The 27,111-nt window shown below is 40.1% G+C and overlaps 1 protein-coding gene across 2 annotated transcripts; it reads left to right on the top strand.

Annotated features, from left to right (window-relative positions):
* Positions 1-184: 184 nt before the first annotated feature.
* On the top strand, positions 185-27,111 carry YPEL1 (yippee like 1). Of its 2 annotated transcripts, none has more exons than XM_062590160.1 (5): positions 185-636; positions 8,504-8,786; positions 19,190-19,233; positions 20,616-20,724; positions 22,763-27,111. In XM_062590160.1, the coding sequence occupies exons 2-5, from the start codon at positions 8,670-8,672 to the stop codon at positions 22,850-22,852; spliced, it is 360 nt and encodes a 119-aa protein (XP_062446144.1). In that variant the 5' UTR covers positions 185-636; positions 8,504-8,669; the 3' UTR covers positions 22,853-27,111. The 2 variants fall into 2 exon arrangements, with proteins under 2 accessions (XP_062446144.1, XP_062446145.1); XM_062590161.1 differs by lacking the exon at positions 185-636 and adding an exon at positions 1,217-1,237.

Raw genomic sequence — 27,111 nt, 5'->3', positions numbered from 1 at the left:
TCCTTCACAAAGGCGGGGGGAGGGGGGGGCACAGAACGCCGCGCGCGCCCTCCGCAACCGCCGCCACCCCTTCGCCCGCCCCGAGGGGGCGGGGCCGAGGGGGCGGGGCGGGCGCCAGGGCGCGCGCGCGCGCGGTGATTGGCTGCCGCCGACGCTCGGAGCAGGTTTAACGGCCGCCGCAGCCAGCGAGCCCCAGGAAAACAAAACAAAGGCGGCGGCGGGCGCGGAGCGGCGCAGCGCAGCAGGATGCCTCGGCCGCCTCTCGGCCCTGAGGGGAGGAGATACGCGCCCAGTCCCCGGCTCCGCTTATGACCCGCGGCTGACTGGCTGCCGCCGCCAAGAAGGCATTTTCGAGGCGAAGCAAGCCGCCCCCCCGCCCCCTTTTATTGTTTTTTTTTCGCTGCCCCTTCGTTGAATGCGAACGCGCACACACGCGGGGCCGGTCCCGGCCTGCGGATGAGCGGCTGGTGCTGCTAGCCCCCTCCCCGAGCACCGTCCCTCTCGCGCTGGTGGCCGTGTGAAGACTTATTTCCTCTCCCCCCCCCCCCCCCGCCCTTGCCCCCCGCGGGAGAGGGGCCCGGGGCTGCGCCACTGCACGGAGTCCGGGCTGCGGAGCGGAGCTGGCGCGGCGCGGCGGTGAGTACCCAGCGCCCGCAGGGAGCCGGCCCTTCTCCCTCTGTTTTGTTTTTCTTTGTTGTTGTTTTTCCTTTTTTTTGGGGGGGGGGGGGGAGGAATTGGGGGAAGCCGGGAGGAGTGCGGCTTCGGGGGGGGGGCGCCCCCGGTCGGCGGGGTGCCGCGGTTTCCTGCGTGCCTAGCGCGGGGGGCCGCGAAGGCAACTTTGCTGGCAGGAGGAGGGCTTTGGCTCTATTTATAGCGCCTGGAAATGACGGCAGCGCTGCCTGCCTGCCTGCTTGTAGCCTCCTTATTACAGGGCGGATTGTGGTGGTTTACATAATTGGGGAGGGGGGGCGAGGCTGAGCTCGCCCAGACGGAGACCGAAGGGTTCCCGCTTCTCCCTCCCCTTTGCGCCCGGGGCGCCGTTCGCCCGCGGCGCCCGTGTGCGCGCCCGAGAAGCGCTGTGGCGGATCCCTACCTGGATTTTGCCGGGGACGGAGCCAGGGAGCTAGAAGAGTTTGTATTTGGGCGGTCGCGCACGGCTTTTTCCCAGCTGCTTTCTGGCGGTTTGGTGAAAGCAAACCGCTGTCCTGCAGGTACTGTTGCGAGTGGGAGGCGAAAGGTACGGCGAAAGGTACAGCGTCGCCGCCGTCGCTGTGCCCTGGCGCACGGAAAAGCACTTAAGTGCGTGTTAAACAGCCTGCCTCTTTCAGTGGGGAGACCAAGATCGGCCTTTGCCGGTAGCTTGCTCTTTGCATTTTGTTGCTGTTACTTCTGTTATCTAAAGCGAAAATGACGCTCCAGTATGCTCGGCTCACAATTAGAATAGCTTTTGTTTTTCTGAAGTAATCAAATCATCGCTTATTGAGAGCGTGTATGTAGTCCTTGTTTAGCTTTTTTGGACCTAGACGAAGACTCTTGCTTGTGATTTTTTTTTTTTTTTCCTTTTCCGGAACCAGGGCGTATGAGAGGCTGTGTTTTGGCTGGTTGGTCTATTTGCTTTTGCTTTCTCTCCATCAGCTGATGTGGATCGCACGGTGATTTACCAGCAGCGGTGTGAAAACCCCCTCGCGGACCTGCCCTGTTTAGCAGGTGCTCAGTACCGCATTCATTCAACGGAATGAGTTACGCAAACTTACTCACCTTACTAATAGCTCTGACTTGCCTACTTGCCTTAAGCAGCAGCTTAAAGGCTGGGAAGAGGCGCGGGCGGCGGCGCGCGGAGCCGCCGCGGAGGGCGGCGCGGGCCGCGCGCACCTGCCCGCCACGCTCCCCGCGCTGTTTGTTTACACATCCGGGAGCCGCGCGGGCCGGCCCCTGCCGCGCCATTGGCTGCGCCGCCCGTGACGTCATGCCGCGGGGCGGCCCCGGCGGGCTGGGGCGGGCCGCGGGCGCCCGGCTGGAACCCGCCGCTGTTCGTCTGCTTCAGAAGGAGCTTGGGCTGCTGATTTGGCCCTCCTAACGTGAGAGGAAATGCGCTCTCCGAAGGTCTTCCTGATCCTGACGGCGTGCGTGCTTTTTTTTTTTTTCTTCAGTTCGATAGCTCCCTGATTGGAAATAAGAATACTTCCACATCAGATGTTTTTAAAACAAATGTTCTCCTGAAGCTGATCTGTTTTATGGCTGCATGGTTGGGGGAAGTAATATGTAGTGCTTATGATGTGGTTTTAAAACCATTCCGAGAAAGCCAAAATGATTTGTTCAGGTCTTCTCGTGGTTTACAGCCTACAGTGAATACAGTTATTAATGCTTCCAAAAGTTCATGTTTCTTCTAGATTAATAAGCACAGATACAAGTCATCCAAAATAGTATCTGGACACTAGTTCAGAAATGGCTAGAGAGCAACTTGTATGCTTTTTCTTGCATTTTAATCATGCAATTTCTTTAGAATTCCCTAGATCTTCAGGAAAACTAGCTGTGACTTATGTGACTAAAGCACAAACTATGCTATTGTCTGAGTATGAATAATAAGTAGTTGCCTCACATCTTGAAAGATACCCTGCTTTCCACAGAATCCTGAACAGGAACTGCCGCAGCCCATCCTTGGCAAGCACGGGAAGGAACACACACACATCAATGTGATGCAAGTTCAATCCAACTTTATTCCTTTGTCTACCTAATTTATATATCTTTTCTAACAAGCTCATGTATCAACACGCCTCGCAAAGCATTTCTATTGGTTGTCTAATATTGTCCAAGCGCATCTGCTCAGTTTCTAATTGGCTGTTGTGTTGACTCCCCTTGTGAGTGATCACAGGCGCTTGCTTATCTGTTGTGTTAACTCCCTTTCTGGATGCATATCCTGTCAGTGATTACAGGCATCTGCTTATCTTTTCTTCTTTAGCCTTTTGTCTTCAAAAGAATTCCTTCTTTGAGCAGTTTGTTGCTTACTTCAGCTCTTTATAATCCTGCAAGATAGCCAGGGCCCAGACACAGGGCCCCAACACCTCCCCCTCTTTTTTCAAAAACAGAGTCAGCTATCCTCTGCATGGATTGCTGCAGACATTGCAATATACAAGGTAGACATACAAGTAACATCAGAACAATCAATCCCATAAGCATAAATTGATGAACGAGAGAAGCAAACCAAGAGCTTAAACCTAGCGATTTTAACCAACTTTCCAAGCCCCAACTCTCCTCTCTCAGTTTACTCATCCCATCTTTTAGGTCCTTTATTCTCTTATGGATCGATTCCGAATGATCAGACAAATTCATACAACACATTCCCTCAAACTCCTCACACCCATGCCCATGCGCTAATAATAAAAAATCTATAGCTGCTCTATTTTGCAATACTGCATGATTTACGCTGGCTACGTCTTGAGATAATTGATCTAGAATGTCAGAAGTCATGTTAAGTTCATTTTTTGTCCAACAAGCTAACTGCTTTAATGTTGTCATTGCACGCGCTGCTGTAGCCCCGGGAAAAACCATGCTCGTTAAAAGAGTTCTCAGACTACTCCAAAATTTAGGGTCTCCCACTTCGCTACAGTCTAATTGATGCAATTCTCTTTTCTTCTGACGACTCCTTTGACTATTTGCCCACTGTATCACTGTCGACACATTTGGGTGAAATAATGTTAGTTTCCCCAAATAGCATGGTCCCCCTTTCGGTCCTGCTGGTACTCCGTTCCATGCCCTATCTCCACAGATCAAAAAGATTCCAGGCGGCAATCGCCGCGCTGGCTTATCAGTTAGATTGCATTTGGAGTATGTTTGTCCCATTACTTTGTCTGCTTTCAATCCCGACTCGACAGACGCCCATGTTTTACTGGGCATGTCAAGCTCTGTACTTAGGGGCTCAAATTGCACCCATCCTCCGTTTCTTGTGCCATTTGTGGCATTTACGCATCCTAATAAATCTAATTCTTCTGGGGGTGACCGCAATGTGTAGTTTAGTTGTTTTATAATCTCACACTGCCACCCACCATCTCTTTGTGCATCAGTCAAACCCGGAGTTTTCAGCGTCTGGTTGACCGTAGTAAAGTTTAGACATGTTACATTTCCAATAAATCCTTGAAATTCTCCCGGTTGCCACACCGGCACTCCCACTAAACAAGTTCGAAATGGATCTCCTGGTCTCTGCAGGCTCAAGCAAAATGATTTCTGACCTGTTGTATTAGCTACGGTTACCCATATGTTTTCTCTCTCATTAATATTCGTTAATGACCACACATGAATCACGCCAGTTAATCCCAACCACCAAACCCACTGTGCCTTCATGTTTCTTTAGGCAACACTTCTGGGTTTGCTTCAGCACCCTGTAATGCATTTGTTGTTTCGGCTTTCTCCTTTGTCAGCCACGGCCGCACCCACTTGGCTGGTATCCACGTAGTTCTATCCCTGGCAAATTTTCTTGGTACCGATAAGCCTCAGTGCCGGCTATCTTTTCCTCTATCCCTTTTATTTATTTTTATATTTATTTATATATTATTATTATAAATTATAAATATATTTATAATCACAATTATAATATTATAATTATAAATATATTTTTATATATAATTATTATTATTATTATTATCATTATTTATCTATTGGTTCCCATGTTGGTCCGTCCACTCTTTATATAACTGGCATGGCCGTAGGAGTGAACAGAAACTCTCCCTCCAACTTAGCATTCTCTATAAGGCCCTTGTAACGCGTAACAGGGTTAAAATTCAGGTCATGAGGCGGCACTGCCTCATCTTTGCCTTCCTTCCCCACAGAGCCGAACAGTTCCCTCTCCTTGCCATGCACCACCGATTGCAACCATGACAACACCCTGTCCGGATTTATCCCTTTTGTCCCGCGACCCGCCCCACAACCGACCGCCAAACCCGACTCAAATTTGTCGATCTGTCTCTCAATGTTCTCAGCCCCTTCTACAATTGAGTTATGGGCAGCTTTATATGCTGCCTTTATGTCCCTTCGTCCCGATCCCTGATCGAGGTGTTTCATCTGGTCCAATAAGGCAGTCATCTTGTCGGCTTGGCCGCGGAGTTCTTGACAAATCTCTCTCAGCTGCTCTTGGTCCGCTGGCTCATCATCCGGCAGCGGGACCTTTACTGGATCAATGTCCATGTTCGCCGGGGGAGCGGTACACACCGGACGGTCCTCCCCTTCCCAGGGTGGCAAATCATCGTCTACTCCCCCCCAAGCCTCCTTCTCGGCTACGGAAACAGGACAGGCATGCAGGGGACACTTGAGGTTATAATTGTCAGGCACCCTCTCATACCGAGGTCCCGAGCCACTCACAGCTGTCCATTCTGAGTCTCCCAAGCCCTCCTGCTCCTCGTCAGTACTTTGTACGGCGCTGCGAATGGCAGCAGCAACAGCCGCTTCTCCGTGCAACTGTTCCAGCATCAGTCGGACCGGTCGGTAAATCTTTGCTAACGACCGCGCCTCCTTAGATCCCACTTGCACGCTCTCCCACAGTTCCTTTCCGACTCGTTCCCATACTTCCAGCTTGTATACTTGCAGGGCTTCTGCTATAAGCCCCTTTCTTCGGCACCACAGTAACAGATCAGTTAAGTCTGATTTCGTTATCTGGGTGTCCGTTTTCTGAGCCAATTTCAACAGGCTCTCTAGTGTTGCTTGTTCTATCGCTGATGCAGCGAATCCCATCCTGCTTCCCTGACTCACCGGTCAGTCGTGGCCACAATCCGCCTTTCTTCGGGCGCCCAGCTACTGTCGCTGGCTATGCAGGATCCTTGCCCGCTTACGGCTCCACTACTACCCCAGTTGATCTCTGAGGATCACGTCGGGGTCACCAGATGCCGCAGCCCATCCTTGGCAAGCACGGGAAGGAACACACACACATCAATGTGATGCAAGTTCAATCCAACTTTATTCCTTTGTCTACCTAATTTATATATCTTTTCTAACAAGCTCATGTATCAACACGCCTCGCAAAGCATTTCTATTGGTTGTCTAATATTGTCCAAGCGCATCTGCTCAGTTTCTAATTGGCTGTTGTGTTGACTCCCCTTGTGAGTGATCACAGGCGCTTGCTTATCTGTTGTGTTAACTCCCTTTCTGGATGCATATCCTGTCAGTGATTACAGGCATCTGCTTATCTTTTCTTCTTTAGCCTTTTGTCTTCAAAAGAATTCCTTCTTTGAGCAGTTTGTTGCTTACTTCAGCTCTTTATAATCCTGCAAGATAGCCAGGGCCCAGACACAGGGCCCCAACAAGGAACTACAGAAACTGCTACTGTTTGACTGTCAGACAGAGGTGAAATTAGACTTACTCAGCTTTACTAGAGCTCTCATTGCACGCTTAAGATGTGTTATGTTTTGAAGCTTGACTTTTAACGTCATGAAGAAATAAGTTGTGTGTATTTTGTTCACTACAACATATAACAAATGCTTAGCGTCTCCCTCTCCTTGAGCAAAGGAAAACCAAATACAGTTTTGTCAAGAGCTGTGGAAGGTTCTGTTCCAACTCCTGTAGTTGAAGTCAATATATTAAGTCTGTAAAAGACCAATGTGACTTTTAAAGTGGATTAAGAAGGACATCTCAGAATACCTTGAACGTTTTCCTTTTACTTTTAACTTGCCAGACTTTCACAAACTGTTTTGTTGTTTCAATTATAAAGGGTCTGACCCAAAGTCATGATATCTTTTGTTTTGAAACCCTGATTTTTTTTGACTTGTGTGATGTTTTTAAATCTAGCTGAAATCTGGATGTGAGGTTTTTATTGGACTTGAAGCTTTCAACCCGAAATAGGATCTGTTTCTAATGTGAGGATTAAAGGAAGGGATTTAAAGGGGAATCTCATGTTTAACTTCCAAGCTTGGGCGCTTTCATGTCTTCTGTCTCCTGCCTCCACAATATGTTATGCTTAGTCATTGAGTTCTGCTGGCCATGCTAACTGGGTTAATATTTCAAGTATATTAATACAGATCTGTGTTCCTTTTCACTGTCTTGTGGATATGTGCTGTGAGAGGCAAGTCAAAAATGACTGGGTTTTTGCAAGTTGTTCCCCTTGCAGTCTGCTTTAGGACTATATATATTCAGCCATGTGTCTTATGTGGCTCATCACTGCCTTTAAAATTCCATTTTAGAAAACTCTTGTAGTAAGTTCTTAGTAGTTTCTAATGTTTTCTCCCTGCTGTTACCATGGACTGAAGATTCAAAAACCCATTTTCAAATTTTGTGCATTTGTCCCTTACATTAGGCAGGCTGTACAGAACTTTCTCAAGGCTTCTTTTGAAGCACAGTGACTGTTGATGAGAAACAACTAATTTTTAAATTGTGGCTTTCATTCTGTTCTCTGAATTACTTGTATCCTATTGCTAGAAAGGAGTTTACTGCTGCACTGTATACAGTTTACAACTGTGATAAGTGTTTTCCCTGCTCGCTTTAATAGCTGGATTGGGATGCTGTAAATTCTTTTATATTGGCTCTCATTTCAGTGCTTGTGCTACTGACCTACTCTCAGTCATCTGATAGCTGATGACATAAGTGGCTGCAGTGTTCACGTTTGGATTGCTCATTAGCTTGACGCATGTAGCATGGTAACTGGTGGCCTTTAACAAATCAGTAGATATTTACTATGAATACTGAGAATCTATGTAATTTTCAGTCAGTTCAGGTGAACTTTGAAGGATTAGTTTTCTAACATTAGCTGGAAGGTTTGGCTGTTTTTGTTTATACACGTAGTATCTCTTAAAGGTGCTCTGAAGATTAAGAACGCAACTGTATATTCTTTGCATAGGATTTACCTTTTTATTGCCTGACTGATCAGGGTAGCAATCATTAAGACTATTTTGGTAAAGAAATCTAATTAGCTCTGACCAGGACATTAGTTAAAAAGCCTTTGCTGAAAGGTGTAATTCTGCTGAGCTTCAAAGATCAGGATATCCCTTCTCTCCCCCCCCTTCAGTTGTGTAGCAGCATCTTACTTGTTGTTTTGACTTGAAGACAAATACGATATAACAAGATCTTTTACTGAAAACTGAGGTGTGAGTATCTGTATTTGGTTATTGTTGGTCAAAATGTTTCCTGAGATGCCTTGCTACCTGCCATGTTGCAACTGACCAGTGGAATTTCAAAGAGAACTAACTAATGCACTGCCTTTCTGCTGTAACTACTAAGCAGTTCTTTCCAGCGTAGTACTTTGTGTATGGATGTCTTAGAACATAGAATGTATTTGTTTTATGGGGAATTGTTTGAATCTCCTTCACTGGAAATGATTCTATTGAATTCTCTAATAGAGAACTGCGTGGTTCAAGTTCTGTTTCACACAGAAACAAGCAGCTTCATAGAAGCAAGGTAACTGTAGTATAGCCCAGTATCTGTGCTGTAAATAACACTTTTGTGTCTAAAACAGTTGAATAACAAGTTAATCCCGGCTTTGCTGTAAAACTGTTAACTTTCTGTTCACTGTTCTGTTCACCTACAGGTTGTGACTGTTTCTCTTCTGTCGTCTGTGTGGAAAGTGCCACACACACTCCGGAACAACAACGGCTTTTGCTTGCATTTTCCAGTGTTTCTTTTGTCAGCGTGTTCAGCAAAGTTGTAATTCTTCAAGTGCCAGCCCTGAGCTGAGTGAGGAGCCAGCAGCAGAGATGGTGAAAATGACAAAGTCAAAAACGTTCCAGGCTTACCTGCCGAACTGTCATCGAACCTACAGCTGTATCCACTGCAGAGCCCATCTAGCCAATCATGATGAATTGATCTCCAAGGCAAGTGGTTTGTTTAGAGACCTTATGAATTATCATCTTAACCAAAATGGTTGTCACTGTATTGGTGCTTCCAGTAGATAAAGGTTGCAGATCTGATGCATATGTTGCAGAGCATCTTCTCTGGATTCATTCTTGGGTTATAGGTATTGTATACTAAGGAATGGATATCTTCTTGGAACTCCTGAATGTGCCATATAAAGGCTGATCTAATATTCTCAGTTTTTGCAACCTCCATCTATTGCCAGGTAGGTAGGTAATGTGAGAGATGTCATATCTCGGAATTCTGCTAAGGAAAACTGTCTGAAGCAAATATGGAGCTTAAAGTGGGGAAATCATTCTGGTAATGGTTATTCTAGGTAAAGATTACTCTTGAGCTTGTTTGACTGAAGGTCACAAAGCTGTTTCCAGAAAGCCCTGCTGGTATTGTGAAGTCTGTCAACGCGTTCTTTGAAGGATTTTACAGCAAAAGTAAATGTTTAGTGTGAGATGTTCAGAATAGCTGGACTATCGAAACTTACTTAGCGGAAGTGTGGATCCTTGAAACAGGCTAGGCCTGTTCTTACCTGTTACTGGAAGAAACCAAGATTTGTGATGTATGAAATATGTAGGAAACTTGAAGCTTGGGATAAATACTTCACTGTTTCATTCTTTGTTTCAAAACAAGTTCCTAATGGATTTGCTCTTAATCATGTCTTGGAGAAAACACTTCAACCATTTCACTTTCTTATCTCTGAAAGTGCTTTCTGTAAACTTATTTTGCTGAATAAAAATGTTAGTGCTAAACCCCTTCTATGACTGCCTTTATCACTGCCTGTTACTTCTGCTTGCTTGTCTTCAGCAGCAGTACTGAGGTAATTCTCCTGAATGCTACAGATAAAGCTGCTGCTGTTTTAAGTTCGGGTTTTTCTTGGACAAGGAGAAAACATACCTGCTCACTTATCCTCCAGAAGGTTATCAGGAACAATGTATGTTTCTTCTCTTCCTTCCCCCCCCCCCCCACGCCTACAATCTTTCTTGCGTTACTGATCTTTCTGATATTTATTTAGATCTTGAAGCACTTTTTAGTCACTAAATTTACTGTTTCGGTCATTTTTCGGCTCTATTACTTACAGGTATCTTATAGCTTGCTTACTTTCTTCTGTTCTTCCTTTTGCTCCCTTCCCCTAAATAATTCTTTCCTTCAATTTAGTTTTTGTATGAAGTACTCTTACTGCATGGAATTGGAAACTAACTCATTAAATGCAAAACACTTTACTGGCTACATATAAAATGATGTGAGGAAATTAAGAGGGAAGTCTTAATTGTATTAAACTAAAAATGCTTCTCACTTTCTTTATAGTGACTGTTTGTATTTCTTAATTTAATCAAAAATGAGAGCAGCTTTCAGACAGTAACATGAATGCATTTGAGTTTCATTTGTTTTCATTTTAATCTAAAAATTTCAGTATTAGGGACCTTTCTGACATCATGTGATTATAAATTACAAGGAATCACAGCTTTATTTGCTATGTGTTTTGGGCTTAAAACTAGTGGGAGGAATTACACTTTTCTTCCCAAACTTTGAGTTGTAGGAATTAATCCTGCATACAGAAAGAATACAAGAAATTTTTGCTAGTGGCTTTTCTTAAGTTTTATAAACTTATCAAGAAAATAGCCTATGCACACATACTTTATTATGCAACTCTTTCTGTTGACCTAGACTTTGTGCTGTACCACTGAACTGCTATACTTCCTGCAAGGGCCAGCATACTCCAAGGTCTCAAGTCTTGGTTAGAGGGATCTTTTGAGTATATTTTGAGAAGTACATGTTCATATTACAACTCTAAAATCCATTTTAAGTTACTTTTATTTTTAAAAATCCAGATACTTGAGAGGCTATAGAATGCATGAAAAACTCCCTTAAAGCTTCTAGTAAATTTCAATATTTATTTTCAAGTGAGTTGTAATGCTATTGGGAAAGGCTTTCTGCTTTAATCCTGGCTCCTGTGATTTCCACTGAGGACTTGCTACGAAGCAAGATAAAGAGCGTTGCTGTGTTTGCCAGTTGACCATGTGCTTACTTGACAGATCCGGCAAATCTGTGTGAGATTGAGAAATACACTTAAATGTGAGGTATCTCTTTTTGTACATCTGTAAAATTGCATGTCTGATGCACTTGTTTTTGAAATACAGGCTTAAAAATATACTTAAACTTTGTATTCCTACATTGGAGAAGTTTAAAGATCAAAATTAACAACAAACACTGCTTTTCCTTATGAGGAGAAGATGGGAGTAAGTAAGTGTTCCTTTATTTTAAATAAAAATACTTGCTAACTTAGAAACTAAAAGCTTACCTAGTATCCTAGACAGCCTGTATGTGTAGAAATTGCTGTTAAAATTGCAATGGTACTAGCAGATGAACATAACTCAGAACTGTCTTCTCATGTGAACTTTTTTCACAAACTTCTTTAAGTAGCCTTTTGCAGTATGTCATCCAGTAAGTGCTTTATTAATCCACATCATGTTACAAGGTAGAAGTGAAGGTAAGTTAGTAAGGTAGATGCTTCATATTAACTAGCTCTGAAGTGTAGTTATCATATGCTGCAGCAAAAATACCTGAAATTGTTTGAAGTGTAGCAAGTTGACTGTATATAATCTAAAATTCTTCAAAAACAATTACTTTAAATCCCCTGATCTGATCTTGGTGCAGTTGGGGTATGTCAAGTGTCACTTTTCTATACTGTGCTGCATAGTTCCTGTGCCATCTTGGTTTTATTGATGGAGCAGAGACTCAGACTGCTCAGTTTTATTTCTCCTCCCTGCCTCCACCATTAGGGCGTAGTTTAAAACTGAAGCTCTGGTAGATGCTAAGTGTAACTTCTGACTACAAAGTCTTTTAGTTTGTTTTCAGCTACCTGCTACAGAAACTCACTCCAGAACCCCTTGCTGTACAAATAATTTTCAGCAGAAACAAGGGACATGGTATTAGATACATTTGTGTGTTTGGGGCGGGGTGTGTGTGTGTGTGTGTCCCAGATACAGGGCTTTCTTTTTTGCCTGGCTGGAAAAAGAGCTTAAATACATTGTATATCCTCAAATTAAAGCAGCTACAAATAACTTTCTAATGCATTTTCAGGCATAAACATTTGTTACATTTGACACTAATATTATTCAACTTCAAAATGTAAATTTGTACAATGAAATAGGTGATGTTTCTCTTAAAAAGAAAAGCAAAGAGTGCTACATTCTTTTGTCAGTCTCTCCTCTGATTTGGGACTTTAATCTACTAGACTTCAATATAAATTGCAACTCTTCTGCTTTTGAGAACCATTGATGCCAATTGTCTGTCAAGGATGGCAGCACACATGATTTGCCTTCTCATTTTATTTCTTTTCTGTGTGAACAGCATGATATTCTTTCTTGCCTCTAGAATTAATCACTAAGCTCTTTCCCTAACTGTAAATTTTGTTATGCTCATGATAAAATGACAACCAAGAATCTTAGAAGTGGCTTAAAAATAAGAATGCAGGCTACTTGGGCATTATGAAATGTGGTGCTGGTACAAGTAAAGTCACTTTCATGCATAGTTTTGTGGGAGCTTTTGCAACAACGAAAGGACTGAACATGCTGCTTAGTGCTGAAACCTACTTGGATGCTAATGATCAGTAGAGGATATGTTAACTAGGTATTTTTCTGCTATAACCTTGGGTATTGTGTCTGGGGACACTTGGGAAAGGGAGTAGGAGTCCTGAACTGGGAGGTGGTCAACAGCAAAGATGTACATGAACAGCTCATGCAGTATACATGATGCACATGTGTGATCAGTAGTCACTATAACTTGTGCCTTCTTAGGAAAACACTGATTTGAAGGATTATGTAGTAATAGAGAATAGCAGTGTAGACAACTGTTTAATTTAAATAAGTGGAATACTGAGGTGATGTTTAAATACCTATTAAATGCTGGTGACTTGTGGTGTTAGCAGACAAGTGCTGGATCCCTTGCTTCTTTAGCAAAGACTTTACTGTATTCCTTGCAATGTTTAACATTCACTGTAGTCTCTGGTACTTGGGATTCTGAAGAGTAGAGAAGAACCTGCAGCTTTCTCTTTCAAAGCAGCAAATCAGTTTTTCTTGAATCATGTTACTAAGGGTGTGCATATATAGTTCTACAAGACTCTTCAAAGTTTGGGGGAGGTTGCCACTTATGGGGCCTGTACAAAACAGTGCATGTATGTGGCTCTTAAAGTAATTCTGAAACAAGTCTTTTAAGCTTAATTTTAAAAGGTTTCTTCTGATTTGATCAGAAATGGTAGAGAATGTGCAATGATAACTAGCAAAGTGTTGCTTTAAGAACATAGGTTCTAACTCATTTCTGCTGAGTGAGCAGTCACACAACTGACTGGGTATCTCTGGCTTTTCATCTAGCTGTAGTCCTGATCTGTTTAATCAAACACATTAATTTAATCTACTGCTGAAATTAATGTACTATACTGAATTAACTGGTGATGGATGTGAAAGCACAAGCTATTTTTTTTCTGAACTGGTTCATTTAATTCTTGGAGTATGAGAATCCTTCATTCTTTTTGAAACCATTAGAAATCTTAAGGGGAAGCAAAAGAATGTTATACAAGCTGATTTCCATTAATTTTGCAGAAACTTAGACTAGATCCCATAAATTGTGAAAACTGAATAGAAACCGTAGAAGACAAGGGATATATTGCAATAGATAATGCTCTGTTGCTGAAGGTGGATCTGCTTGATTCAATGACTATTGAATCATCTTACAGTGTGCCTTAATGCTAGGGATGGAAGAAAATCTGGATTATGTGTAGACATCTGTGTAAATACTGTCGCTTTCTTCTGTATCATTCATTGCAAAGCCTATGTGACCAGAGGAAAAAGGTGTATGTAAGCCACAAGCAAGACTAGGTGTGTAAATAATTTCAGGAACAAGCTCTGCTGCAGGGTGTATTATAACTGTCATTGACTTCCCAGGGAAGCCCTTACACCTTGTGGATAAAACAGCAGTCTTGGTGATTAAATTTAATTCTCCAAGGCATTTAGTACACTTGTTCCTATTGTTGATGAGAAGAATAAGTCTCTGGCTTAAATAGATGCCAGAACAATTTTAGCCTTATTTAGCAAGTCTGCTTTTGTTGTCTATTGTTTAACTGACGGATTCAAAATTTTTTCATGGGCTTTTGTTGTTAAATGTGCTGTTTTTAGCTTGATCCAATTGGGTAATCTAGGGGTATAAAGAATACTTGGACAGATAGCTGGGCCTGCTGTGTGTTTGAAGGCCATCTTTGTCCCTTACTAGAAAACTTGGAAATCTGTCATTTTCTAAGTGTTCTGATTTTTTTTTGTTCTAATAAGCTCCTAGTTTTGGGGTTGTTTCTGTTTTCTTTTTCTCTTTTCTGTCAGGAAAGATTCTAGTTTCTGGAAGAGAAATAATCTTTGGAAAGTATCCAGTAAAAGATTTGAGAGCCTAGAGGAGCTGGAGAGTGCACAGGAAGGTTCTGTTCTTTGGGTGTTTTGACATAATTATTTTTGAAATGCATTCAAGATGCTGTATAACTCAAGATAACTGCCTGACAAAGTCTTCACTTCTGGAAATATCATTTGCTAAACCTGCAGACATGCAGTTTTTAGGATTTTTTTTTTTAGGGTTGCTCTCTACATACTGAATGTTATGACTTTGATTAAAATCAGTAGAAAATGAATGAAAATGTATTTTCAATGTCTTTTGATATTGATTTGTCTTGGAATCATCTAGAACTTGCTTAACAAGCAACTGAACAACACTGTCTCTAGTTCTCTGCTAGAGAGAAGGAGTGGGATCTAGTGGCTTGCAAAAGATCTTGAGCAATAACAGATAGGATATATTTTTTTCTGATAAATTTCATTGGCTGTTTCTTATGTTTAATTTAGTTTTTTGAATTCATTTTGCTAATCTTGAAGTGCCAAGAGATCTTTACTGTCTTTAATGCATCTTATTCAGATGATAAATTTCAGACATCAGAGTGCTTGGATTTGTTTCTAATTTAAATGTAAGATATTGCCCTTAATACTGTTGTTTAAAAGTATTACTGAGTCATATTTCTTTGAATTGAGTTTTTTTCAGAATATTAATTCAAGTTTATTGACCTTAATTTGTAAAGGAAATTAGCAAATGAAAATAAACCATAGACTCTCATTGTTCTGTAAAATTACTTTTCATTGTAATGAATAGCTTGCAAGTTATGCTTAGGTATGGTACTGTTAATGCCATTCTGGCTTTTACTAAAGGTATGAGAGGCATTAAGTGTGGAGCATGCTCTGTAGTCACCCATTCTATCTCTAATGCATCCCATCTGTGGGGAATAATTACACTAAGCTTTTTAGTATCTTCCCCCCACCCATGTTCTTAAGACATACCTAAGGCAGTAAATATATGATATGTTCTGCTTAACTGATACTTCCTTTTCTCCTTGGTTGAAAAAAGCTAATCCTGCTGTTTTAGGAAATGATTGCATAACTTGGAAGTATAGTGCATATCTAATTCTGCAGGTATGTACTAGTGTTTAAGTGAAACATTTAAAGCTTTTTTACTATAAAATATATTAATTTTGTCAGATGATTTTAAAATATCAGTTAATACCAAACTATTGTTACAGTGGGCCTGTTACAGTATAGTTCCTAAGTGCACACTTAAACTATTTTACCTACACTGTCAGACATTCTAGACATTCAAATGCGCTGGAACAAGAAACTTATGGATCTTTGTAGATCTGCTGCCTATAGAACTGCATAAAGATGTGGATTTTCCAGAGAAAAAAACCTTATGAGGCTCAACAAGGGCAAGTGCAGAGTCCTGCACCTAGGGAAGAATAACCCTAGGCACCAGTACAAGCTGGGGGCTGACCTTCTGGAAAGCAGCTCTGCAGAGAAGGACCTGGGAGTGCTGGTGGATGACAAGTTGACCATGAGCCAGCAATGTGCCCTTGTGGCCAAGAAGGCCGATGGCATCCTGGGGTGCATTGGGAAGAGTGCCAGCAGGCCAAGGGAGGTCAGCCCTGGTGAGGCCACATCTTGAGTACTGTGTCCAGTTCTGGACAACCCAGCACAAGAGATGTGGAGCTGCTGGAGGGAGTCCAGGATAGGGCTACAAAGATGATCAGAGGACTGGAGCATCTGCCCTCTGAGGAACAGCTGCGAGAGCTGGGCCTGTTTAGCCTGGGGAAAGAGAAGACTGAGAGGAGATTGTATCAATGGATATAAGTACATGAAGGGAGAGTGTCAAGGGGATGGGGACAAACTCTTTTCAGTTGTCCACAGGACAAGAGGCAATAGGCAAGAATTGAACCACAGGAAGTTCCGCCTGACCGTGGGGGAATTTCTGCACTGTGAGAGTGGATGGCACTGGAACAGGTTGCCCAGAGAGGTTGTGGAGTCTCCTTCTCTGGAGATATTCAAAACCTGCCTGGATGCAACCCTGTCTAACATGCTGTGCGTGAGCCTGCTTGAGCAGGGGAGTTGGAATAGATCTCCAGAGGTCCCTTCCAACCCTACTGATTCTGCGAAGTAATAGAAGTAATATCTCTGATATGTCCATGGAAAAAGGCAAATGCCATCCTAGCAATCATCAGAGGATCTATGTCCAATAGAAGGAACTAGTGATGCTTATGGTCAAAGTTTTGTGAGACTTCACATGGAATATTGAGTATGCTTTCATCTTTGAGGAAAAATTTGCATTGAAACAACTTTTATGATGTGATTGTGTAGGACTGGACAAAAATCAACTTACATGCAGTTACATTTATCAATGGCCTATAAATGAAGGAACTAGTTACTGTGCTATAAGAGATGAAGCATGTGGTTAGTTTAACAGGGGAGTGAATTTCTTAGTGCAACTTAATTTGTGAATCATAATTTGCAAAATAAAGCTTTTAAAATAAGATTTTAAAAAATGGCTTGCAAGTTGTTTAGTGTAAGAATTTTAGACAACAAATAGTTATAGAATGCTTTGGAAGGTTTTCTGTTTCACATATATGGCACTGAAATCTAGCATTTCATGAATAAAAGGATCTTTAAAGTGTTTCTTCTGCTTTTGTGGGGGGGGGAAGGGTGGAGTTAGACAGCTGTAGTTGTCTAAATTTGAAAATTTTTGTCTAAATTTGTCATTTGAAGCTGATTAAAGCTGGGAACTTATTAACTAATATCTTTAAGTATGTACAAACAGTTCTTCAGGTGTTCTGTTTTTGTCTTGACTGATGTGAAGACTCTAACTTAGAAAGCACCTCTTATTCTGCAGAAACTACAGACTAGTTTCTGTATCATTCTCCTAGTGTTGTGAAGTGTTTTTAAGCATCTCAGCAGAACTGAATTTGTGGATCTTGTTCAGGCAGGCTGAGGAAGGTATAGGGGTTACATCCTGGCATAGCTGTCAAGATGGTACTGAACTGGATCTTTTATTTCAGTGTCAGTAGTAGCCTAAGTCTTAGCTTTCACTGTACTGCGTAACTTATCCTCTTCCTTGCTTTGTGAAGAGTAAGACTTGTAATGCTGGATAATGGAGAATGTACCTTTTGTCTTTGCTGTAGATGGAGAAATGTTCTGTGAGCAAAATCTTAATCGTCTTAAATGGGCAATAGAAAGAAGCTAAAGTAGTAATAAGCTGTTAGGTAGAAGCTGTCATCTTAATGTGAGATTTTGAGTAGCTAAAGGCTGTAGGCAACTCCTCTGCCACTTGTGGTGCTTACAGTAGTCTATAGTCATTAGTCTATAGTTCTTCTTTTAACATTCTCTGCGGTATATAATCAGTTAGAACCAAACAAAGTGTTAATTTATAGTCATATTTCTCTTTGACAGCTTTTTTTTGCAAACTGTTCTAATTAAGTATATACGACAGTTATATGGGTGTTATGTTGCTAATCATTAGACTGACAAAACACTGATTTTGGTGCCAAGTGACTTTAGATTATATAAATCCAAACATATGTCAGAAAACCCATTGTGAGAGGGTACTTCTGCCTGTGGTTCCATGCCTAATGTTACTAAAAACCATTCAAAAATATTCCAGGTAAGATTTTTTTCACCAAAAACATTCCATGTTGATCTAATGTATATTTAAGAAAAGTTGATCTTTGATCTTAAATACTAGAACTTCAGGGATTCTTGAAACAATTGCATTTTCTCTTCAGTATGGAGAAAATGATTAGTGCTCTTTGAAACGAGGTTAGCCCAGAGAGGCTGTGGGGTCGTCTTCTCTGGAGAGATTCAAAACCTGCCTGGATGCAACCCTGTCTGACATGCTTTGGGTGGCCCTGCTTGGACTAGATGATCTCCAGAGGTCCCTTCCAACCTTACCCATTCTGTGATTCAGGGAAACTGAAATAGCAAGAAGGAGTTCAGAGGTCTTTGTAGGTCCAGTACTGCAGGGAGATGAAAGAACAGGTGCACTTAAATGTGGTCTGGTTTGAATGGCAAATAATGGCCATGTCAAAAATAGCAAGTAACTTGATACAGAAGGAAAAAGTCAATAGATCAAAGCAGTGGATGTATTAATGCCTTTTGAGTGTTTTACCCTAGACCTGGATCTAGTCTGACCACAAATATTGCCAGTGTGTTTGTGGCTCAAGGCTGTCTTGAAGGACTAGTCACAGCCCCTGTGACTTCATTAGCATTTGGAGTTCCTAGTGTGCACAGTAGAAGAACTTTGGTTTAGTTTGATATAGGAGGAACAAAGATGTAGTTCACATGCACTAAAGCTACTCTGCAAACCAAAGCAACCTGTGGTGAGTGGAGGTTGATTAGGGCTCTTACTTCAAGACTGTGCTACTGCTGTAGTCTAAAACATTTAGATGCAGCCAATAAAGTCAGTCTTCCTTTGTCCGTAATCTAGCAAGAATGTGAGAGATGGGAAAACATGGCTCTGCTTAGGCACTTGATGGTAACAGTCATTCTATTAAAGTCAAGCTGAGCTTGTAAATTGATCAGAAAGGTTCCCTGAGTAGAGAGCTGGGATTTTTGCTCAGTCCAGAATGTTGAGGCTTTTACCTCAAATAATGCAATGAAACTGAAATAAATTATCTTTGTGGTACAGGGGGGAGAGGAAAAGTTAGAAACAACTCCTTTGAGCTGATTGTAAGAGCAGATTATTTTAACTAGTATGACAGTTGTCCTAGGAAAATGAGAGCTGATATCTTTGAGAGGGGGGGAAAATGTTTGCATTATGGATGTTGGTTATTTTGAGCAAGAGTATTTGACAACTTAAAATAGTTGCTAAAATATAACTTGGTGAAAACTAATGCTGATGAGGCCTTCCTATGAATAATATATAATTTCTAGTAGTTCAGCTGAAACTTGTTGTTTGTATTAAGTTTATATGCTTAATAACATACCCTTCTGGAACTTTTTTTAACAAGTACTCTTTTTTCATGCAGTCCTTTCAGGGAAGCCAGGGACGAGCCTACCTCTTTAATTCTGTGTAAGTATTTCTTTAATTCTGTGTAAATACATTATTAGTTATGCACACTACCTACAGAGTATATTTTTTTTTGTATGCTTCATAAATGGAAAATGGTAGGAATCAGTAGCTGTACTCTACCTTGTTCTTCTAAGCTACTTCTTCACTTGGCAGCAGTAGTTATTAAAAAGCCACTGACTTGATTTTAAATACCCTACACACAACAGATTATCTTTTAAGCAATTATATTAACAACTTAAAGTTTTGGACAGGATATTACTGTAAAATTCCTGTTGTATAGGTAACGCTGTCTTGAGCAGGTGTTGCCGTTCTGATATATTCTAGAAATCAAAGTACACTGCATGACTCTAAATTTGCTTTAAACAACTTTTGTAGTCTAAAGGAGAAATTTTCAGTGAGATGGATACCTTTACAGGCTAATGTTACATTATAATTAGCACTTCTTAAATAACCTTGAGTATTGCAAACCTACTGGAGGCAAAAGGTGTCTGATCTAATCAAGCCTAATACTTGCCTTTTTAGGCATGTGCCATATAAGGCTCTGAGTTTGCTAGCGGTTGTATTTTAAGTTGCTGATATGTGGATTTACACTTTTGTTTTTTTAACCGGTTTGTGTTAAGTTGGTTTCTTGGTCCGTTATAGACCAGGATAATGGAGCAAGAACTATAAAGGATTTGACTGCAAATCCTTGAAATTCCTTTTATATGGAGTTGCCTAGTGGAGACTTGGGACTTCTAGTACAGTTGTTAAGTACTAAGAATCTGGTAATAGAAGAGCAAAAATGGCAAAACTTTGTTGTGTAACGCTGTCTGCAAACTTTGTTTAGTCTTGTCTGATCTCTTCTATACAGGCTTTTAGCCAGGAAAAAGTATTTTGACACTATTTCATAGCATAGTTTGTTTTTAAATTTGCTATTTGTTGAGGCTTTTTCCTTGCTGCTGTTTTGCAGTTGGTTCTAAGTTAAGCTGGTGCTGATATATTGGTACAGACCTCTATTCTAGAGGTCACATTTTTTTTTCTTTTTGAAAAAAGCCTGAAACTGAAGAGGTATCCAGTTATTGTGTAGTGTTTTGTTCTCTGAAAGTTTAAATATTTAACACGTCCTGCTTCATGGGAGTGAGTTAGCCTCACTAACAGAGTAATGTAGACCAATCACTTGAAAATCAGCAATCAAACTTTTTCTTCAGTTTCTTTTCTATTCAGTGCAAGAATAGAAGCTATTATTTGAAGTGTTGAATAAGGCAGATGTATAATTCTTATGTTTTATATATATATTTATGTACATGTACAATTTTTTAATTAGTTCTTATCCTCTAGAAGAAAAGTAGATGACATGAAAGAACGCATTCCTGTGGTAAATGTAAAATCATTTTTTTTTTCAGGGTAAATGTGGGCTGTGGTCCAGCAGAGGAGAGAGTCCTTCTGACAGGTTTACATGCTGTAGCAGATATCTATTGTGAAAACTGTAAAACCACTCTTGGATGGAAATATGTAAGGAATATAACTAACTTGATTAGTGTTCATGTGTTGAAACACAGCTATCTAAATAGGCTAAGTGTTACTGGTAGTTTCGTTGATGTTAAGTCTAGTGCTTTTCCATCTATCAGTCAGTGAGTAGTGGTATAGTTTTACTTCCACTAAATCTGCTGGAATACTGAAGCAGATACAATTTTGTATAGAGAAGAGTAAAGCCAGCATGAGCTATATGTACTGCTACAGCTATCTAATACTACTTCTACAGTACTTCTTGGAATATTATCAACAACATATATTGAACTGAATGGAAAAAACTGTCTGGAGGGGTTTGGTTTTGCAAGTTGGTTCGTATACCAAAAATGCAAGTTATGATGAATGGTACTAAGCACTTCTTCCTGCTTACAACTAATGTGAATTTGATTCTGGGGTTTCAGAAGTTGTCTATACCACTGTTGCAGGTCTGATACTTTGAAGTGTTAGATTCTGGATAGGGTTATATATAGGGTTTTCACTGATTCAGCACACTTTCAGATCTCCTAGAAAGAAGGAGGCCTAATACATTCCCTCTAAATGTAGAGGAGAGCTTTCAAGAAAGTTTCCCTTGCTTCTTTATTTTGGGGAATAAGGAGACTCTAAATGCTGTATTTCTTGTTTTTTGATTTAAAAAAAGTGATAAACGTGGAAAGATCTAAAGCAAGATGTGCCATGCAGTAGATGTGCTGATTCTAGATGTGAGAATTTTTTTCCTCCTTAAATCTCTTCTTCCTCTACGTGCTTCCCCCTACCCCCTGATTCAGTATAACCAATACAGGATGTTAACTGGAATGTTTCCTGTTTTGATAGCAAAAACCTTCATTAGTGCAATGGTGAAACACTTTGAAGAAAGTGAGGAATTGAAGTTACAAGTGGTTTTGTTTCTGTTTACTTCTGTGTAAGAGGTTAAATAAGTATCTTGTAGTATTTCACTTTCAGTACAAAAGGCAGTAAACTTTCTGGGCTGTTTTGTCTCAAGCAAAACCCTGAATTAAGTGCAGCGTAGGAGACAGCATTAAAAAAGCCCCTTTTCTGCTGCGTGCCCTGAAGCACTCATTGTTTTGACATTTGTTGTGACCTCATGTGCAACAGGCTAGCAACAGCTAGAAAAGATCTACTATTCTTATATCTCCCTCTGGGACTTGCTGGCCCATTTCTTGTGGTATATGACTTGGTATGAGATTACCATGGATTCTTCTATCAGGATGTCAGAGGAACTGTATTTGTTTAGACAGATCTCTGAAAGAAATTGTAAAGCAGCCAAAGGAGGAAGTTTTTCGTTCATTTAGTACGGGACAGGTGGTAAGACAGGTGTTCTCTGTCAAGTCACAGAATAGAAGAAACTGGTTGTTTTGAGGGTTCAAGATCCTACCATGGCTTGTCAACCCTACTTACACCATGCAAGACTGGCTTTGTATTTTTAATCTGATTATATTCTGAAATCTGTGTTTTTAGTAGTAATAGAACAGGGGGGATAAAGATACTGAGTATTTTGGTTGTTTGCTAAGAACTGGCATCATGTTGTGACTCTGATGCACAGTTAAGATCTGTTGAAATAAATACAAAGGAAGGGTGAGAAATTCAGCCAAAGTCAGAATTTCTCCAGAAAAGATCTGTCTTAGCAAATCTGTATTTCGTGGTGTATAAACAGCCTGATATATAAACCCAGAATCAGAAGAGAAGTGCTAAGTTGATTATTTTCCAGAGAAATATAACCTCACTTTAGCATAAGTATGTTGTTGGTTGCTTTAAAGACTGGCTAGGGTAGTTATAAAATACTTAAGTACACTGAATATAATAATGCATATATAACTTTTATATTTGATATTGTGGACTGTATAATGCAAAAGATAAAAACCATGTATCCAGAAAGCTCAATTCACGCAGGAGGGAAAAATAAGTGTGCACAGCTCCCAACAGCTTCAAAAAACATAGATGCCAGTGTCTAGCTTTTTTAATGTAAATTCAATATTTAAAATACTTAATTTCCCCAATTTATTTAATATTTTTTTCTTTACAGGAACATGCTTTTGAGAGCAGTCAGAAATATAAAGAAGGAAAATTTATCATTGAACTTGCCCACATGATAAAAGACAATGGCTGGGAGTGAATCAATCTTTTTCGTTCAGTTTGGACAATATTCTGTGGAACATGCTTTATAAAGACTAATGCAAAGTAAAGGAAGATCTTGGCTAAAGTGGCCCTGAGAATATCACTGAACTCTGAAACCTCACAAACGAGTAGTGTAGTGTAAGTGGCTGTTTCAGGCCATATTTGCCTTTTCTCCTTGTGTAAGTTCCCTCTTTTTGTATGTGTATTATTGTGTGAATGGTTGTTTTGGAACATTTTGGATGACCTTTTTTCTAAACTCTCTCAAACTCTAGAGAAACAGTTCACTAATTGAAAACAAATTTTACTGGTTAGCATCTATCTCTGACCTATGCCTTTAATGCTACCTTCTGCTGTGCATGCTTCTTGCCTAAACATCTACACTCCAATCCTGTAGAAGTTCTATATCTGAGCAGTCCTAAAGAATGTATGGGATGGGGTGCTTTTTTATATGTAGCAATTTCTGATGTATTTGGCAGTGAAAGGGATGCAGTATTGTAATTATTCATTTCTTTTTTTAAATTTGAGTGTACTACAACCTGCGTACATCATGTAGGTGAGTTGGTTAAAGGTACAGTGCTCACTTTAAAAACACTTCAATTGCACTGGCTGAAATGAGCAGATTAAGTTTTTGTTAGGAAGGGATATGCCAATGGCTTGGTATTTTAATGAAATATCTTAGATGGATTTTTTTTAAAATCGATAATGCTGTAGAATACCTTCAGTTAAGACCAAAAGATTACCCAAGGAGTTTGCTGGATAAGGAAGAAATCTATAAAAAGAAAAAATATAGCTTGCAAGATCAAGTGGCACAGAACTATATGCATCTTCTATTTTGGAGAAAAAAATTAGTCAGTGTATTTAATTTTTGGTACTGTACCGTTGCCAGTAACAGACTTGTGCATCAGTAAAGCTTTATGGCTGGTTCCATGTAGCTATATGGCCCTAATGCACTGGACAAAGAGGTTGATATCAAGAAAACTAAGTATTCTGGTTTTGCTATATTTGAACAAAAATGTTTATTTTTTTGGGAAATAGCCAGAGCCTATGAGATGAAAATTAATATAGTATCTGTAGGAAAAAAGGAGAGGTAAAAAGAGCAGAGAAGTTTGATTAATTTTTTCATAAAATAGAAAAGCAAGGTAGTTTTTAAAACATAAGGGGGGAGGGGGTTTCTTGGTTTGCTGGCTAAATCACCCCCAAGTGCATTTTTATATTAAAGTTATATGGAACTCCCCCAGTGTTTCTTAACTGGAATGACTAAGGAGAGAAACTTCTAAGAAGTTGCACAATATTAACTATTAGTAATGGTGTGCGCACATTCTAGGCAAGAAAATCTCTGCATAAATTTGCTAAATTTATTTCCAAATTGAACAGTCTTTGAAGACCTTTTGTATTTTAATCCTTTGAATGCTTGAGGACAAATGCTTGTGAAAAACCTTTAACACTACATAAGTACTATAACTAAATACTGAGGAAGCCTTGCAATACAAAAATCATTCTCTTTCAATAACAATTCTAATATGGCACCTGTGAAGCTTAGTTATTGGTGCTGTTGCTGCTGCTGTTATGCTTATGGGAATCTCTAGGCTTTCTGAACTCTACTGCACTTTAGAAATTTTGTCATACATTTAAAATTATGCCAGTGGGTAGGGGCAATACAGATCTTTAAAACCAGCTTTCCAGTCCTTGTGGAGAGGGAGGGAGGGAGTTCTGCCAGTGGAAGCGTTCATCTGTGGTGCAGGCTGGCTAAACTGCGTTCAAGAAGTCATGATCTATGTCTGTGAAATAAAAATCTAAAAGTTAGAGAAGTAGTTAAAGCTGTTGGGTTTCAGTCCAAAGACCTGATGTGGTACAGTTGTGTTCAGTTTAGATTTTGTGGCTTACATGTTACTACTTTATGCTTACAAGTAAGATCAGGCTTCAAAGTCTCCTTTTTAACAATGTCATTGATGCAGGATGAGCTTTGGTGTTGCCTGTCTCTTGACCTGGAATCTTTGGGATTTTATTTTCCTTTGTAGTAATGTGTTGCCAACAAGGAAAGCACTAACAGTACTATCAGCAAAAAGTTTGTGTTGGCTTCAAAGTTCAGTTGTCATGTTAATACTTAAACAGGCTTATAGGAAATAGGTGCATCTTTGGGCTTCCCGTATTTCCTGGCTACAGACTTGTTGAAGCAGTACACTGGACTGAAGACAAAAGTAATAGCTGCTTTTCAATAGAGAGTTGAAAATAATTTGAGTATGTAAAACATTAAAGATTTTTCTCTATACGGTTGTGGTTTTGGCTATCTTGTAAGTTAATGCTGCCTGTAACACTCTGATTCTTATTTAGTAATTCAACCTCTTTTTTCAGTGCATTATTTATATTTCAAACTGGACATTTTCACCAAAACCTTAATTAACTTTGCCAAAGGTTGGGACTTCATCAAGTGCTTAGCGCACAGAACTTCAGACTACTGGCATAAGGAATTAATGATTTATGTGATATTTATGGCTTTTAAGAGAACCAAACAAAGCAATATTCTCATTGGTCTTTTAAGAGTGGAAGCTTAGGAGGAGTAAGGAGTAGAACTAATACAGAATTGCTATTACATGCTGCCATGTAACAATTCTTTAGGCTCATTTTATTGAGAAAGTGTGAATTTTTTTCCTGTGTTGCTTGGCAGCATCAATTATATTCTTCCCTTGTGAAGATTTAGAGTATTCTTGTTACTGGTTTTGGTGAAAGTAAAATCCAGATAGCAATGGCTGCTGGCTGATGTGAAGAGGTCAGTCTGGTCACTGAACCCTCCAGCAGTCATTTGAAAGAAAAATAAAACTTACTTGAAAAAATTTACTAAAGCATTTTCCCTCTAACCAATTTTTGTAATATATTAAAGATTATATTTAAAGTTTGTATGTGTTTGCTCTGGGCAAGTTTACTTTTACTTCCCCTCCAACTTGAGCACTTTTGTTACTTGTACTGGTTATTTTTATTGTTGGTCTTAACATTTATTTTGTATTTTGTTTTTTACCAACTGTAACAAAAGCTTTTGTGAACCCTTGTTTCTTGCTGGCTCTTTCTTGGACCAAATGAACTGACTATGAGCTGGCTTAGAAATGTTCATTGGGATGCATAGGAATTTGCTAGCAAAAATGTACATGTATTGAAAGGTTTTCCTGTGAACCTCTAAAGCCATGCCTGTTCTGAAATAATTAAACATAACTTGATGTGACTTTTGTAATCTGACCTATTCTCTGTCTAGGTCCAAAATAGTGGCTGTAACATAAGTGTTCCAGAACTGAGTGTGCCTCCAAAACACTAGAATTATTTCTTTGGCTGATTAGTTTAAAAAGGTTTTTAGAGTAATGAAAGGCAATGCTGCCATCTATAAAAAAAAATCTTGTTGAGCTGCAAAACTTACTGAGAAGTAGCTGCGGAATTTAGGGAGGGATTGCTGACACATCAGCCTAACCTCAGTAACTTTATCTGCCAATAAAAAAGACCAGCATATGAATTTTTTCCTCATTCACTGTAAGGTATAAAAGGATGAACTGTATTAGTGAAGCCTGTTATAACTTGGTCTTAAGCTCCCAGTAAGAAGGTGTAGTTTAATTGCCAGTCTGAGCAGTGTGCCTTGCGTGCCTGCAGTTTTAGTGATCTAGGGGAGGAGAAATAACAAGTTCAAAAGTGCTGACAAACAGTTATCAAGATGTCCATAAGCAAGTGGTCATCCATATTTATTATTGGTGTATCAAGTTAGTGAGTTAATTAGGACTATGTACCATGTTTGGACTCATGCTTCTCTCCAAATAATGCCTTTAAAGGTTTTTCTGCATGCTCCTCTCAGCACTCAGATTGCAGCAGCAGTTCTGCCTGAACAGGGATACCTGGAGAGTCACAGACCAAACTTCTAACATCTCCCTTCTTTGATAATGGAGATGAGTGGGAGAAGCTCTCACATGTTAAACTTTCTGGATACTATTGTACTTCCTTTTGCAGTAAGTGTTTATACTGCTGGTTGGCTTACAGGAGTGCGAAATGAACAGATGTTTCAGAGGTTTCTTTTAAAAGGACTGTTACAAACTGTTTAAGGCCTAAGCATGAGTCATAAATAGCGATTGAGTTGTGCCTCATTGTTTCTTAAACTCTTTACAATGCTTTCTTTTACAGGTGACATGGCTGTGTTGCTGTTTTGTCCTAGCAATACTGTACATCATTTGTTGTTTCACTATATTGTATCTACTTGAGGTATCACAATAAAAGCTTTTAATTGTT

Source organism: Rhea pennata, chromosome 17, assembly GCF_028389875.1.
Source record: "Rhea pennata isolate bPtePen1 chromosome 17, bPtePen1.pri, whole genome shotgun sequence".
Taxonomy (NCBI): domain Eukaryota; kingdom Metazoa; phylum Chordata; class Aves; order Rheiformes; family Rheidae; genus Rhea; species Rhea pennata.
The sequence above is the reverse complement of the archived record's forward strand: the minus strand, read 5'-3'. Positions and strand labels throughout refer to the sequence as shown.